Genomic DNA, 15,685 nt, shown 5'->3' with positions numbered 1-15,685 from the left:
GGGGCTGCAGTGCTGAAATAGCAAGATATGCTGCAACTCAGATGTGAGATGCATTGGCAGAGTTATATGAGGTCTTAAACCTGGAACAGAATGGAGTATTGAAAGTTACATAGAACACTGTGAGCACCACTTATTGGAAATTAGGTAAATACCAGGTGGTATATTTATATAGGCAAGTATTGTGGGCAAAGTACAGCTCTGATCAGTGGGATCAGTCTTTCATTAACACTGAATTGCTGACACACCTGCTCCCCACATATAAAGAACTTTTCTCCCATAACTGCTACATCATTTGCAGTGGCATGAAATTTCTGTGGTTAGCACTAATGTAAAATGCATTACAACGAAAAGTTCAGCTCACGGCACTAAAAGGCTGAACTGGAAACCACCGAATAAAAAATTCATTCCCTAAAAGGAAGGAACCTTTGATCAATATTTGACCTCCCTATCATAAGACAATTTACATCAGGCTCTAGAGCAGGGGTTCTCAAAATGGGGGTCAGAACCTCACAACCCCATAAGGGGTCATTACATGGGGGGGTCACGAGCTGTCAGTCTCCACCCGAAACCCCGCTTTGCCTCCAGCATTGCTTTTAAATATATAAAAAAGCGTTTTTAATTTATAAGGGGGGTCGCACTCAGAGGCTTGCTGTGTGAAAGGGGTCACTAGGACAAATGTTTGAGAACCACTGCTCCAGAGAATCATTTCGTAAGCAAGAGTGTTGCATAATCCCACCAAAGATCACTGGAACTGCATCCTACAGCGCAACCACCAAAGAAGCAAATGGAACTTTGAGCACCAAAATGTTTCCGAGAGGCTCAGTCCCTCAACAAGGCACTAGAGGGCAGCAAACTCAGCACAAGAACCCACTGAACAGCAGTAAAAGGTTTCTGAAAGCACATATCCAAGGAGGAAAGCAACCGTGCAGTAAGTCAAATCTTTACTGTGCTCTAGTCATAAATTTTACTGGGAAATGCATTATGGTTTCTGCTACCTAGGGTTAAAATAATAGTCTGTCACTACAGAGACCTTCTTAATAGATTATGTAAACCAAAGGAAGTTGCTTTGAACAGACTCAGGTCTTAATCTGAGAATAGATAGCCTGGTCTTTATGACAGTGGGACTTTTTGTATAAAAGCAGTCTGGCAGCTAAGTGGCTGGAGCACATGGCAGTCTAATGATTTGCTAGATGCCTTTACATAGTGTCTATGCACAGATTTAAACACAGGACTCTTAGGTCTCAAGCTTTGCTGCAACTCCTTGGACAAATGCCTCAAGGTGGCAATTCTGCTGGTAAGACACCACATTTCTCCTCTTTCTACTGAAGTTCTAATATAGACATTAGAGGTATGTCCATGGAGGACACAGCTGGTAAAGATCTTTGCATTGACGCAATAAATATCTGCAGCAACTGCCTTTTCAAACTAGTTTTCAGTAGTACTGACTGTCAATGCAGCATGACTGATAGCTGAACATGCATCCGACTGACAGATCACCAATGAAGAGAATGAAAAGTTAATGTTGAGTGCATACCCTCCTTCCCTGCTCCTCCGTGCGGTAGGCATGCCTGTACAAGCAGGAAAAGACAGCTCCTGTAGGCATCAGGTCACTAGTAGTCTCATTCCAGCCATGGGTATGACAGAGTCGAGAAGCATCTCCCTGACACTTGCGATAAAGGACTGGATCCAATCTGTAGTAGAAAAAAAGGAAGCCAACATCATTACCACAGCACCTTCCACACCCCAGCACCTACCAAATGCTTTATACATTTTTGGATACAGAAACCACAGAAATGCTTATGAAGTGGACAGATCCACTATTGACTGAACACAGCAAAGCATGAGAACTCTATAACCAAACCAACAGGCAGACCGTATAACACTCAATCGGGAATCAAGTCCTTACTCTTGCAACAAATGCTCTGGTATCGCTGGTGTCTACAGGTAGTGCGGATCTTGATTTTATATCTTCTCCCAAAGTGGCCACCTCCAGCAGCACAGTCTCCCATAACATGCAAGGGGATTGCTCTAGTACAGACTCATAAGGAAGTCATGAATGAATCACCCACATCACTTCCTGACGCATCCCCGTTTTCCCTTAAGACCTCCCATCCCAACGTTGAGGAGGCCTGGCAATGCTTAGTGCAGGAAATCTGAGAAAATCAGCTCCCTGAGGGAGTACGACAGGTGACACAGCAAAGCAGAGTGCACACAAGATTTGCCTAAAGAGAACCTCCAATGCCAGTACCATTATTTCCATTTTGAAATAAGTCTCAGCTTTACAGGAGACAGATTTAGTTCCAGTTAACCACAGTCAGTCCAGATTCGGGAGACAGGGCGAAGTGAAGCCTCATTGTCCCTGCTTTGCACACATGGAATCTGCTCTTGGGAGGAAATGTTTAATTATATTACACCAAAATGAGAGATTGGTACTATGAGCCTCTGGAATGGAAATGTAGTGGCAGAGAGGGTTAGTGGTGAGGTTTATAAATAGCTTCAGGCCTTCATGGCATTTTCAGAAGGACAGGGAGGAGGAGGAGATTTGTAGAGAAAACAGTTCCGCAAACACTTGCTTTTGAGAAGCAATAAGAAAAATAAATCATGCAAGATTTCCATTCTGCCTGCACTCCTCGGGAATTACACTGCAGCTTCATTAGCCAACTCAAGGGACCGGTGGTTATAAACATGAAAGGCCGGGCACCAGCTGTCCACTTAGGATTTGAGTTAGAATGATCTTTGTTCAAACAGCATGAGGGTTAAATACGCATTAGTCAACAGAAGAAAAAATTCTGCAGTTAATCGAGTGGTTTGGTTCAAACAAGTGATTCCCTGCTGGAAGTGCAGGACAGGCAATAAATGCAGCCATCAAGGGAGGTAGGGGAAGGAGGGAAATTAAATGTGTGAGATACTCATCACTGGAGATACTCTGGCCAAATAAAAAGGCAGTGATGCTCTAAAGGGAATTCCACCTAGTCCACATTGGCTGGAAAGACAGGGCTTACAAGGATTTTGGGAGTGAAACAAGTCAGGAATGGAAGCATTCCACGTTCCATAAAAGAATAGGAAACCTCTTACAGAAAGCGAATCCTCCCTATTCGCTATCCTGAAGAGCAAGATTTTTAAAGGAATACACACCCATCACTACTGAAGATAATGCCCATCCACTGAGCAAGTAAACTTCATCTGAAAGGCAGGCAATGAACTCCTTATAATTATGCACATGCCTACCCTCCTCTCAAGTCTCAAAGCTCTAAATAAGGACATATAGGTTGGAAAGTTGAACCTCTAGTTCTGTATCAACACCAGGCATAGGAGGGTGGCCCCACAGCAGATTTGGCTTCCAAGGCACTGGACAGAGAGATGAGAAGCCAAGTCTCCAGGGCATAAACATGCTGGTCACTAGTATAAAGTACCTACAGCTGAGCAACAGAAAGCAGTGCTGGTGTACAGGGGGTTGCTTATCTGGCACAGCTGATGTTTGCAACAGGAAGAAAAATTAAACCCTCTGTTTAACAATACTCACTTCCAATCACGAGAAATAAAGTACTGGAGCTCCAGGAGCCTGTGTTCACAGTCCTCTACCATTTTCTCAGTGTACAAGTGCTCCATAAGGCAAGACAGAATCCTGGGAATGGAAAGAAAACAGGAGAGAAGAAAATGAGAAAGGAGAGAGGCCATGCTGTGGGCCCCCCACGTACACCAGTCACTGTACTGATTCCACTCTATACTCTATGGATCTGCCTTTCCATAGAAAAATTTTGGCTGGTAAGAGTTGTAGGTCACATCATAGAGGTTTCAAACAAACAAAACCAAACCAAACCAAACCATTCTACCTAAAAAAAGGAATAAATCAAAATAGTTACACTCCCATGTGTGCTGTGTTAAATTCCACTGTCTATATGAACTAGACTCAAATGTGTTCACAGTTAAATCGGGCAAAAGCATCATATTTTTATTTATATATAAAAATAAAAAAATTTGGCTCAGAAGAGGGTATAAATAGGACAGTTGTCTCTGCAACATGGATTTCCTTCTCTCATCTTTCGAAAAACCTTCTGATACTTTTTTACTGCATTTCTCTTTAGAAAAATGACACTAGGAAGCTGTGTGTAACAGAAGATAGCACACCAAATGATACAAGCTCAACCTACAACTAATAAAGCTAGACAACCCTGGCTAACGCCATGACAGTCCTATAACAAAAAAATTCAGCATGATCCACAGCAAGAGCTGCATGCAGATTGCATTCCACTTCCAGCTGCTATATAAATTGCTGGTACATGCTCTTGATTGCTTGGGAGTCTTCATTTTTAGACTGGTTAATATCTCGTTTGGTTACTCAAGTGAGCTCTACTGTTGCTACTGGGCACGTGTAAAGTACAGTGTGACTATGAAAAAGCCACTTACATTGGATCTCCAGATCGTATGTGTTTGCAAGCCGTCTGTATTACTGATTCACAAGCCTCATTCAAAGCTCTGTCAATGCGGTAATCTGCACCAGGGTCAGTCTCTTGAATCAGAGTTTGAAGCTGGAAGAGAGGAATTGGAGACAGAAAAACAGCTTAGCCAGCATGGCAGATCAATGTCAGTGCACTCCTATCTTCTAATTGGCAATTCCACAATGCTAACTGCCTTGTAACAGACACCACACCTACTTGACAGTTGCTCATTTTAGCAACTGACAATGCAGAAAGCTTTAGAGAAGGCAGGTTTTTCACTCACTCCCATTAAAGTTAGATATCCTTTCCCAAGAAAAAGCCCAAATCTGTGCATCTGAGTAAATGGCCTTTAACCGAAACACTTCTCAAAATCAACAGTTTCTAACTGGATAGCAACTGAAGCCTCCGTACAGATTCATAGAATCACAGAATATCAGGGTTGGAAGGGATCTTAGGTCGTCATCTAGTCCAACCCCCTGCTCAAAGCAGGACCAATCCCCAACTAAATCATCCCAGCCAGGGCTTTGTCAAGCCTGACCTTAAAAATATCTAAGGAAGGAGATTCCACCACCTCCCCAGGTTACGCATTCCAGTGTTTCACCACCCTCCTAGTGAAAAAGGTTTTCGTAATATCCAACCTAAACCTCCCCCACTGCAACTTGAGACCATTACTCCTTGTTCTGTCATCAGCTACCACTGAGAACAGTCTAGAGCCATCCTCTTTGGAACCCCTTTCAGGTAGTTGAAAGCAGCTATCAAATCCCCCTCATTCTTCTCTTCTGCAGGCTAAACAATCCCAGCTCCCTCAGCCTCTCCTCATAAGTCATGTGTTCCAGTCCCCTAATCATTTTTGTTGACCTCCGCTGGACTCTTTCCAATTTTTCCGCATCCTTCTTGTAGCGTGGGGCCCAAAACTGGACACAGTACTCCAGATGAGGCCTCACCAATGTCGAATAGAGGGGAACGATCACGTCCCTCGATCTGCTGGCAAAGCTCCTACTTACACAGCCCAAAATGCCATTGGCCTTCTTGGCAACAAGGGCACACTGTTGACTCATATCCAGCTTCTCGTCCACTGTCACCCCTAGGTCCTTTTCTGCAGAGCTGCTGCTGAGCCATTCGGTCCCTAGTCTGTAGTGGTGCATGGGATTCTTCCGTCTTAAGTGCAGGACTTTGCACTTGTCCTTGTTGAACCTCATCAGATTTCTTTTGGCCCAATCCTCCAATTTGTCTAGGGCCCTCTGTATCCTATCCCTATCCTCCAGTGCATCTACCTCTCCTCCCACTTTAGTGTCACCTGCAAACTTGCTGAGGGTGCAATCCACACCATCCTCCAGATCATTTATGAAGATATTGAACAAAACCGGCCCCAGGACCGACCCTGGGGCACTCCGCTTGATACCGGCTGCCAACTAGACATGGAGCCATTGATCACTACCCGTTGAGCCCAACAATCTAGCCAACTTTCTATCCACCTTATAGTCCATTCATCCAGCCCATACCACTTTAACTTGCTGGCAAGAATACTGTGGGAGACAGTGTCAAAAGCTTTGCTAAAGTCAAGGAACACCACATCCACTGCTTTCCTCTCATCCACAGAGCCAGTTATCTCGTCATTCTCAAGTGAACCACAGTAAATAGGAAAAGATCTTACTCCATGGTTCCATGAATTGGGATTTCTCCAGTGCTATTCTGCTTACTGGTTGGAAACAATGAACCACTTGGATGGTGATAGTGGGGTACACCATACACTGTATAAATATTTGACTCAAAGCTCTGTTTATAAAGCAGTGATTTTCCAACTCACTCTAAGAGCTTTTACAGTAAAGATTTGGTTTTCAGCATTTACAAGAGGTCACCCATTAATCTGCTGGGTGATGGATAGGGCCCTACCAAATTCATGGTTCACTTTGGTCAATTTCATAGCCACAGGGTCTTAAAATTGGCCAATTTCACAATTGCAGATGTTTACAGTGTTGTAAGCATGGGGGTCCTGATCCAAAAGGGGATTGTGTGGCGTCCCAAAGCTGTTGTAGAAGGGCTGCAGGATTACTATACTTGCTTCTGTGCTGCCTTCAGAGCCCAACTTGGAGCTCAGGCAAGAGCTGTGGGAAGCGAAAACCCAGAGTATAGGTCCCTGAGCCTGGGCTGTAGCCCTGGGGGGTGGCAGCCCCCAGCCCAGGGTCCAAAGCCCGGGCAGAAGTGTGGGGGGCGGGGGGAAAGAGCCCCAAGCCCCGGCAGGAGCCACTGGCGGGAGGGGGAGGAGGAAGGAGGGGAGCAGCAGCTCCGAGCTCTGGCAGGAGCTGCAGGCAGTGGCAGCAGCCCCCAGCTCAAGTGCCCCAAGCCTAGGCAGGAGCTGCAGGGGGTGGAAGTCCGGATCCCAGCTCTGGGGCTGCTGCAGCACAGAAGTGAGGGTGGTACATGTGGGAGGTGGGTCTGATCTTCCTCTGATAACAGTTGTACAAGGGAAGGACAAGTCCTGTCTGACCCCAGCCAGGCTGATTTCAGGGAGATCAGATTTCATGGGGGAGGGTTTATTTCATGGTCCGTGACATGTTTTTCACTGCCATGAAATTGGTAGGGCCCTAATGATGGAACTTGAAACTCTCCAATTGTAGTATATAAGCCAAGAGACACAATATATATTTGGGGCTTCTAGTCTTAGATATACAAGTTAGAAAGCATTAGTCCACCTGTCTAGTCTTGAAGGGTTAAACCAAATTAACTTACCTGATATTTGGTGAATTTAAACTGGAATAGACAGATAGACTTCAAGTGTAACCATTTCAACATGTATTTAATCAATCTATTTAATGACAGTGGGAGAAATGATCAATTCTGAACCTTTGACCAGACTAGCCTGGCCCCACAAGATGGGGACAAAACATGGTCTAGTGGCTAAAGCACAGCCCTGAGTCAGGAGATATGGGCTCTGTCATCAGCTCTACAACACAGTTCCTCTCCAGATGGCCCTTTGTTATGCTACTGCATAGGTGGTTTAGTTTACGATATATTTACTGATGTACAGCCCTGTAACCTGACCATGACAGGACCTGACAACAAGCATTTGGTTCAAGTCAAGTGCGAAAATAACCTGACCCTCTTAGGGTGGGATCTCTTCCTCCTGTCCCTGGGATCGACAGCGTGCCAAGGAGTTACAGTACCTTTTGCTCTATGGAATGCACACAGTGCAGAAGGGGGCAGCAGCTGGCAGGAATGTGGCACATGCAGCTGCTGCACCAATGATGCCGACTCGGGTTTGGCATGACCCTTTCCAAGCTTAAAAATTAGGCCAGAGCAGACCTCTGTACTGAAGAGCATAAGAGAAAATTTGGGAAACTTCTAATTTCCTGCAAGTGAACGAGCCTCTGATAGTGTGGCTGATGTGATTAGGCCCTATGATGGTGTCCCCTGAATAGATATGTGGACACAGTTGACAACGGGCTTTGTTACAAGGATAGGTTCCTGGGTTGGTGGTTCTGTTGTGTGGTGTGTGGTTGCTGGTGAGTATTTGCTTCAGGTTGGGGGGCTGTCTGTAAGCAAGGACTGGCCTGTCTCCCAAGATCTTTGAGAGTGATGGGTCATCCTTCAGAATAGGTTGTAGATCCTTGATGATGCGTTGGAGAGGTTTTAGTTGGGGGCCTAATCACATCAGCCACACTATCAGAGGCTCGTTCACCTGCACATCTACCAATGTGATATATGCCATCATGTGCCAGCAATGCCTCTCTGCCATGTACATTGGTCAAACTGGACAGTCTCTACATAAAAGAATAAATGGACACAAATCAGACGTCAAGAATTGTAACATTCAAAAACCAGTTGGAGAACACTTCAATCTCTTTGGTCACTCTATTACAGACCTAAAAGTGGTAATTCTTCAACAAAAAATCTTCAAAAACAGACTCCAATGAGAGACTGCTGAATTGGAATTAATTTGCAAACTGGATACAATTAACTTAGGCTTGAATAGAGACTGGGAGTGGATGTGTCATTACACAAAGTAAAACTATTTCCCCATGTTTATTCCACCCCCCACTGTTCCTCAGACGTTCTTGTCAACTGCTGGAAATGGCCCACCTTGATTATCACTATAAAAGGTCCCGTCCCCCTGCTCTCCTGCTGGTAATATCTCACCTTAACTGATCACTCTCGTTACAGTGTGTATGGTAACACCCATTGTTTCATGTTCTCTATGTATATAAATCTCCCCACTGTATTTTCCACTGCATGCATCTGATGAAGTGAGCTGTAGCTCATGAAAGCTTATGCTCAAATAAATGTGTTAGTCTCTAAGGTGCCACAAGTACTCCTTTTCTTTTCACTGTACTAGAGGAATTCCCATGCCCTTCCTCCTCTCCTCCCCCCCAGTGACATTGCATATGTAAGGCATTAAGAATGCTTCAGGCCAGTTATCTATATAAGATTTCAGGATTGTTACTCTGAAGTCTAGAATGTTTGTTGAGTTGGCGTGAAGCAATGGAAACAGCTATGAGCATGGCTGAAAGCTCTTTTTATTCAGAATATCAGCAGGTTCTATCATGACTGGGATAGGGTCTGTTACCATCCAATTTTAAGTTCTCAGCCATTTTCAGTTTTATGAATTACACCCATGCAACAGCAAGGCATGTATCTATGGCACGCCAAGGGTCCTAGACAACTATAATATCAGAGGTAACCCAGCCAATTACCACACTTACTCTACAACTAATTTGCATGCAACCATTTCATTGGTTATATGAAGGATACTACATAGATGGTGGATTACTTGGCTCAACTCCTCTGTGGGGCTTGAAAGCTTGTCTCTCTCACCAATGGAAGTTGTCCAATTAAAGATATTACCTCACCCACCTTGTCTCTCTACAATTCTTCAAAGACACCCACACAACATAACCAGCACCCACAACACCACCAAACACACCCAGTCTCTCACTGCAGCACAGCCCCTTATCCATCATCTGCACAAATCCACACAACTTTCCCAGTACAACACAACCCACATATAAATCAACGCAACTCTTCCAGCTCACCACACAGATTCACCCACCTTCACTCATTTACATGAAGCCACAGCTCATCTCCAAGTTTGATTGTCGCTAGGTTCATGGCCTGTTACCATCCAATTTTTAAATTTTCAGCCAGTTTTGGCTTTAAAAAAACCAAAAACCACGATTTAACGAATTACACTCCTGCAACAGCACAGGATTTCAGCTATTACTTTTCATATTAAAAGGATCATAAAATAGTTTTCTAAATCAAAATGTTTCACTTTTTCATCACTCCAACATATTCACAAGTGAAGATTAAATAGTTGTCTGGGTCAGAGTGTATCAAGTCAGCATACAGACAAGATATTCTTCCTTATGTCTCTGTGTGCAGGATGCTAACTCTGGCTGTTAGCAAGTGGAAGAAGCCAATTTCAACACATATTGGGTGAGGTGGAGCAGAAGAGATGTCTTGAATTACCACACTGCTGTCTGCTTAGGTCTTGTTTCCATATTAGACACTCTAGCTTTTCACTTGCTGTGATACTCAACAGTCCACATGCCCTCCTTAGAAGACTGTACTTTCAAGTTTTAAGATGATCCATATGTTCCTGTTACATGTCATAATTGGAATCAAACTCACTTTGCTCACTCTGAATTGCAAAGGTCACAATTCACTCTGTATGGTTGTTTTCAAGAGCAAAGCTGTAGGGCAGTGACTTAAAGGACACTGGGAACCTCCCATTTATGATGAGAGTCACATGTTCCCATAAAGGAGAAGTTTGTTCTCTCCCCTTTAGCAGTTAAGCTCTATTATAAATTTATCAGAGCACTGAGAATAAAGTCAATTCTCCCACATGTTAAGATACAGGCCTTTAACTACCAGGAAGGCATTGTCAAAAGCACAGTAAAACCAGAACCATAATTATATTTTCTTCATTTATTCAGCTGGCGTGATTTATAATAGCAATGACTTCTGAGCCAGGCATTTCCTGGCAGTTAAATTATAAGGATATTGTCAATTTGAAATTTAGGCATTTAAAGAAACCTGAATTAAAAGCAGTAGTGGGTACTATATCTGTTCCCGAGTCCCTTTTGCCTGTTTGTGGTTACTGCTTTCTCTCTATATTTTTAAAGCTCTGTCCCACATGGTGCTGTGTGAAATATCTGCACAGAGAAGAAGAAACTAATCACACAGGGAAAACCATGAAACTCTGTGCAGCAGAAATTTCTGTAAGTCAGCTGAAAAAAGTTAATACTTCAGTTATAACATTCTATTACACAAAACAAGGGCAGTTAATCAGTTCTTTTGAAAAAGTTTACACTGGTGTGCCTGTGAAATTCCTCAATGCCTCTACCCAGAGGTTATTACAATAGGACTTTCAACACTCCCCAATCTCCTTCGCTAATGAAAGCAATGGTTTAATCTGCCCAGTTGACTTTAAAGCATGCTGACCAGGCTGGGCAAGAGATATGCTGTTTCCATTGACGTTTGTTTGCCTGCAATCCCCAGCGGTGAGACTTCTCAGCAGCACTTCAGAAGGGGCTACATTGCTTTAAAGTTTAACTATTACTTAAAATGTTGTTTTGGGAGCTGTTCCAGGGGCCCCAATTCAGATTTTTAACCAAGTGCAAAACGTCAAAGCAGCCCAGCCAGCTGCCATGGCAACAGGAAAGAGGGGGAGGGAATGATTTGGTGAGAGGTGGTGAACACGAAAAAGCATTCCTAAAACTCTCCTCCACCCCACACTAGACTAGCCCTTGAGTCCATCTGCTCTTCAGCAGCACTTTATAGTTCCTTGGTTCTGCTCAATTTTTATTCTCTGTCATGGCTGAATTAGGAGCTGACTGACTCACAATTAGCTTCGTCAGCATTTGAGAGCAGAATGACGGCTCCGCCCATAACTGTTGCTGGAAGGGATGACATGCTCATGGGGATAATAAGAGAAGAGGGGCCCAAAGAAAAGTTAGGCCAGAAAAGGTGGTGAGAGTAAGAGAAATCATTTGTCAACAGCAGCTCCTGTTCTGACTGAACTGACTCACCAGAGCGATGCTGTACGGGTCACATACTCATCCATTTGGCCCCAGACCCTTTCCAGGACACAGCTAGCTGTTAAGAGGGCATATACATATGTCCCTTGAGATCTACAACCTCCACTCAAACGGAGAAGAAACTTTTAGACATCTTCCCTGCTCTGACTGTGCCTCTCTCCTTTCTGCCCCAAGGGCTTTGTTTGTAGCTCTGAAGCATAAGGGTGGGGGCGGCCTCTCTTCCATGAGATCGCCTCTGCAGCAGGGGTGGGCACTTTCTGGCCCAAGGGCCACATCTGGGTATGGAAATTGTATGGTGGGCCATGAATGCTCATGAAATTGGGGTTGGGGTGTGGGAAGGGGTGAGGGCTCTGTCTACAGGTGCGGGCTCTGGGGTGGGACTGTGGATGAGAGGTTTGGGGGTAGGAGGGTTCTCCGGGCTCAGACTGAAGGGTTCGGAGGGCAGGAGGGGGATCAGGGCTGGGGCAGGGGGTTGAGGCGCTGGGGGATGGCTCAGGGGTAGTCTCTGGGTGGCGCTTACTTCAAGTGACTCCCAGAAGCGGCAGCATGTCCCCACTCTGGCTCCTACACAGAGGCTTGGCCAGTCGGCTCTGTTGCATGCTGCCCCATGCTGCCCTGCACCTGCAGCTCCCATTGGTCGTGATTCCTGGCTAATGGGAGCTGTGGGGGCAATGCTTGGGGTGGGGGCAGCATGCAGAGCAGGGTCCCCGGCTGCCCCTACTCATAGGAGCTGGAGTGGGGACATGCCGCTGCTTCTGGGAGCCGCATGGAGCAGCCCCCGACCCTGATCTCCAGCTGGAGCACCAGAGCAGGGCAAGCCCCAGACCCTGCTCCACAGCAGGAGCTTGAGGATTGGATTAAAATGGCTCACGGTCCAGATGCAGCCCGCAGGCTGTAGTTGCCCATGCCTGCTTTACAGAGACAACAAGAGTAGCTAGCAGTTCTTTCCTTAAGAAGGTGGGGTGAGGAGCCTGTTAAACAGTGACAGAGGTACTGCCCTCCCAAAACCAGTATCTGTCCTTGATATAGGGCTGACTATAGTAATCTGAGACGGGGGAACCACAACTCCATAGCCCTATGGATTTCAGGGAAGGACACACTGCTGCCATATGCCAGTAAAGCTTCCATCCTCCTGGTTGGATGAACTTACAAAATTTTACATAATTTTGGTTAGTAACAGTGTGAAACACTAGGATCTGACAACGCTCACACAAGAAGGCAAAAGTTTATAACACCTTTAAAAACTGTTTCGGAGGCTGGACAAATGCCATGGTTCCTTTTGCAAGGACATGGCTGGCAGAAACATGACCTAAGTCATAGCCAGGGACAGCCTTAACACCAGACTAGAATCCAAGAATGAACACAACCAGGATCTAGACCTTTCTAACTTTAAGCCAACCCTTTAAACTACATCTGTCTGGTAGCATAACACCTCCTAGTGGAAGATTTTCAAGACAAACAGGACTGTCTTTATCTCCTCAAACAAGGAGAAGACAAGATATCCTTCCTGTGAGAGAGTCACTCCCCTTACGCAAGAGCCCGTCAGCTGGGTGTGTCTGCACTGCACCTCTCTGCTTTGCTTGCGGTGACCCCTGCTGGCAGTTAAACTTCTCAGGTGGGTCTTCAGTGACTCAGCCCTCTGGCCAAGTCACACACAGTCTGTATACGCACCAACAAAACAGACCCCTTACAGGGTAGTTCACCAGGGCCTGCCACAGTACCCTCTGTAAAGTCTCTGCCCGTAGCCCTATCTCTGGGCTCAGTCCTCAACCAGTCCAGCAGGGCCTATTGCAGCACCCTGATTCAAACAGTCTCTCAGCCCCTTCTGGGCACTCTCTCAAACTGTCCCTGCTCTGGTTTGGAGCAGTGCTCCCAGGGCTTCCTCCCTGGAGCCTTCGCCTACTGCCCCAGCTCTCCAGATGAGTCACTCGTTACAGTTCAATCCCCTTCTGGGGTGGTATCAAGAGTCCCACAAATACTGACCTCTCTCTCAGGGTCTTCAGCTCCTTCCTGGGCTACTTCCCTTCTCAGGGCTTAAGCCACTTCCGTAGTGGCTGGCTGGGGGGGACCCAGACCTGCCCCCTAATCTGGGTTTCAACTCAGCAACCCTATAAGCAGCCGCCACCTGCTGTGTCCCTTTAATCGCTGTGTTACCACGGGCCACTTCCCCGTGGACCCACTACTTTCATCTTTATCTCAGGGCTGAAGTCTGAGTCCCTGCAGTCAGCAAGGAACATCTTCCTTGATCCCCTGGCTCCAATCAGCAACTGAATCTGCTCACTCCAGCAGCTCTTTTATATGAACCTGCTGGACTCTGATTGGCTGCTCCCTGCAGCATCTTCTGATTTGCTGCTTCCCCAGAGCTCCTCTAGGCAACCTGGAGGACTCGCCTCTTCTGCTCTTTCCTGGGGTGTGGTGTGGTAAGGCCAAGAGGTCTCCAGCAGGGGGCCTCAGGGCCTGGTACACCCCCTTCGTGCTTCCATAGAAGCTTGTTAGCAGTGCTGTCAAATGAAGAAACTTGTAAGGAAACAACCAGCTGTTCTGCTGGGACAATAAATCTGGACTCTGAGGTAAATAGGCAGATGAACTTTGGAAGGGCCAGCTCTGTTAGGACCAGACCAAAGTGACTAAGGTTCTGACTATTCTGTTGATTCTTCCTCAGTATTCTGGGGATGAGAACAAACAGAGATGGCCATTGGAGCCCTTTTCCCCAGTGTGAACGAAGGAGGTCTGATATGCATGGTGGGTCTTTACCTGCACTGAAGCAGATGTTCTGCTTTGTAACAAACTAGTCAATGTATGGATGACCGCAGCCTGACAAATATCAGTCATGACACTGCACAGATGACTGAATGCAAGACGATCCAGATTTTTTCTAATCAAGCTATCGACTGAAAAGTTTAATCCCTGCAAAGTGCATAGCAGACTGATTGCCTCCTAACACAGCAGGGGTGACTAACCCCTGTCCATGTAGATCAGGGATGGGCAAACTTTCTGGCCTGAGGGCCACATCGGGGTGCGGGCCTTCCTCCTTGTATGGAAGGCCGGGTAGGGAATGCTATGTCCCCCAAACAGCCTGGTCCCCGCCCCCTATTCACCCCCTCCCACTTCCCATCCCCTGACTGGGACCCCCTGCCCCAAACTGCCCCCCTCCTGGGATTCCACTCCCTATCCAACCCCCCCCCCGTACCCTGACTGCCCCGACCTATCCACATCCCCACCTCGACAAGCCCCTCAGGACTCCCACGCTCTATCCAACCCCCCCGTTCCCCAACCCCTGACCGCCCCCTGGAACCGCCCCCAACCAACCCCTGGGACCCGCTACCCAACCTCCCCACCTCTGTGTGCGCTGCTGCCGCCCCCTTACCATGCCGCTCAGAGCGGCAGGAGCTTGCAGCCCCGCTGCCTGCGTGGCAGCATGGCTGCAGCGGAGGGGGGATAGAAGGGGAGGGGCCGGGGGCAAGCCTCCCCGGCTGGGAGCTCAAGGGCCGGGCAGGACGGTCCCATGGGCCAGATGTGGCCCACGGGCCATAGTTTGCCCACCTCTGATGTAGGTAATACATTGTGACCATATTGTCTGAAAATCTGCACCAGTTGCCCTCTGGTCTGTGGGAGAAAATGTGTGAGAGGGAGCCTAACGGCTTTCAGCTCTAGCAAGCTTGTAAATCCTCTACTTTCAATGTCCCTAAGGATCATCAATTGTTAAGAGATCCTAGTGTTCTCTGCAACTCAGGACATACACCAGAGACAACACATCAACAAAAGGCCAACCTGGCACTGCATAAAGCCCCTAGAGCTACCAGTGCAGCACCGAAGTTAATGGAGCTGCAGAGAACAATATCCCTGAAGAAAGTGCAGAGGCCATCAATGCATCCCAAAGAGTAAACTCAAACTGAGGGGCCGAAAACCCAGCCTCACAGGCATCAACAGCTCAGCATACAATTCTGCCCTAATAGGGGCAGGGCTCTCCTTCGCTGACTGCTGTCAGTAAGGAACTAAAGGGCAAGGTTCTAGAAGGCACTGAAACATTAATCATTGATCTTTGTGAGAGACATCTACTGGTGCCTCAAAGGGCCATACCTTTGAGAACTAGCAGCTAGTCTACACTATCCCACTAATCTGCACCAATGCAGCTGTGTCTCCGTGGTGTGACTGGTGAAAATGTATTTTGACAACAGGAGAGCATCCTCAGGTCAGCATAATTACCCC

The 15,685-nt window shown here is 46.6% G+C and overlaps 1 protein-coding gene across 1 annotated transcript in view; it reads right to left on the bottom strand.

Moving 5' to 3' along the window:
- The window catches only part of GLG1 (golgi glycoprotein 1), a 174,872-nt gene that overhangs the window by 41,805 nt on the left and 117,382 nt on the right, over positions 1-15,685 (bottom strand). Inside the window, exons 9-11 of the mRNA XM_048870553.2 lie at positions 4,408-4,529; positions 3,524-3,625; positions 1,535-1,691 (exon numbers count right to left, since the gene is read on the bottom strand). Of these exons, the coding sequence (XP_048726510.1) occupies positions 1,535-1,691; positions 3,524-3,625; positions 4,408-4,529 (381 nt within the window). The remainder of the gene's footprint in view (positions 1-1,534; positions 1,692-3,523; positions 3,626-4,407; positions 4,530-15,685) is intronic.

Source organism: Caretta caretta, chromosome 12 (assembly GCF_965140235.1).
Source record: "Caretta caretta isolate rCarCar2 chromosome 12, rCarCar1.hap1, whole genome shotgun sequence".
NCBI classification, from domain to species: Eukaryota; Metazoa; Chordata; order Testudines; family Cheloniidae; genus Caretta; species Caretta caretta.
Note: the sequence above shows the minus strand (reverse complement) of the source record. Positions and strands in the feature narration are given on the sequence as shown.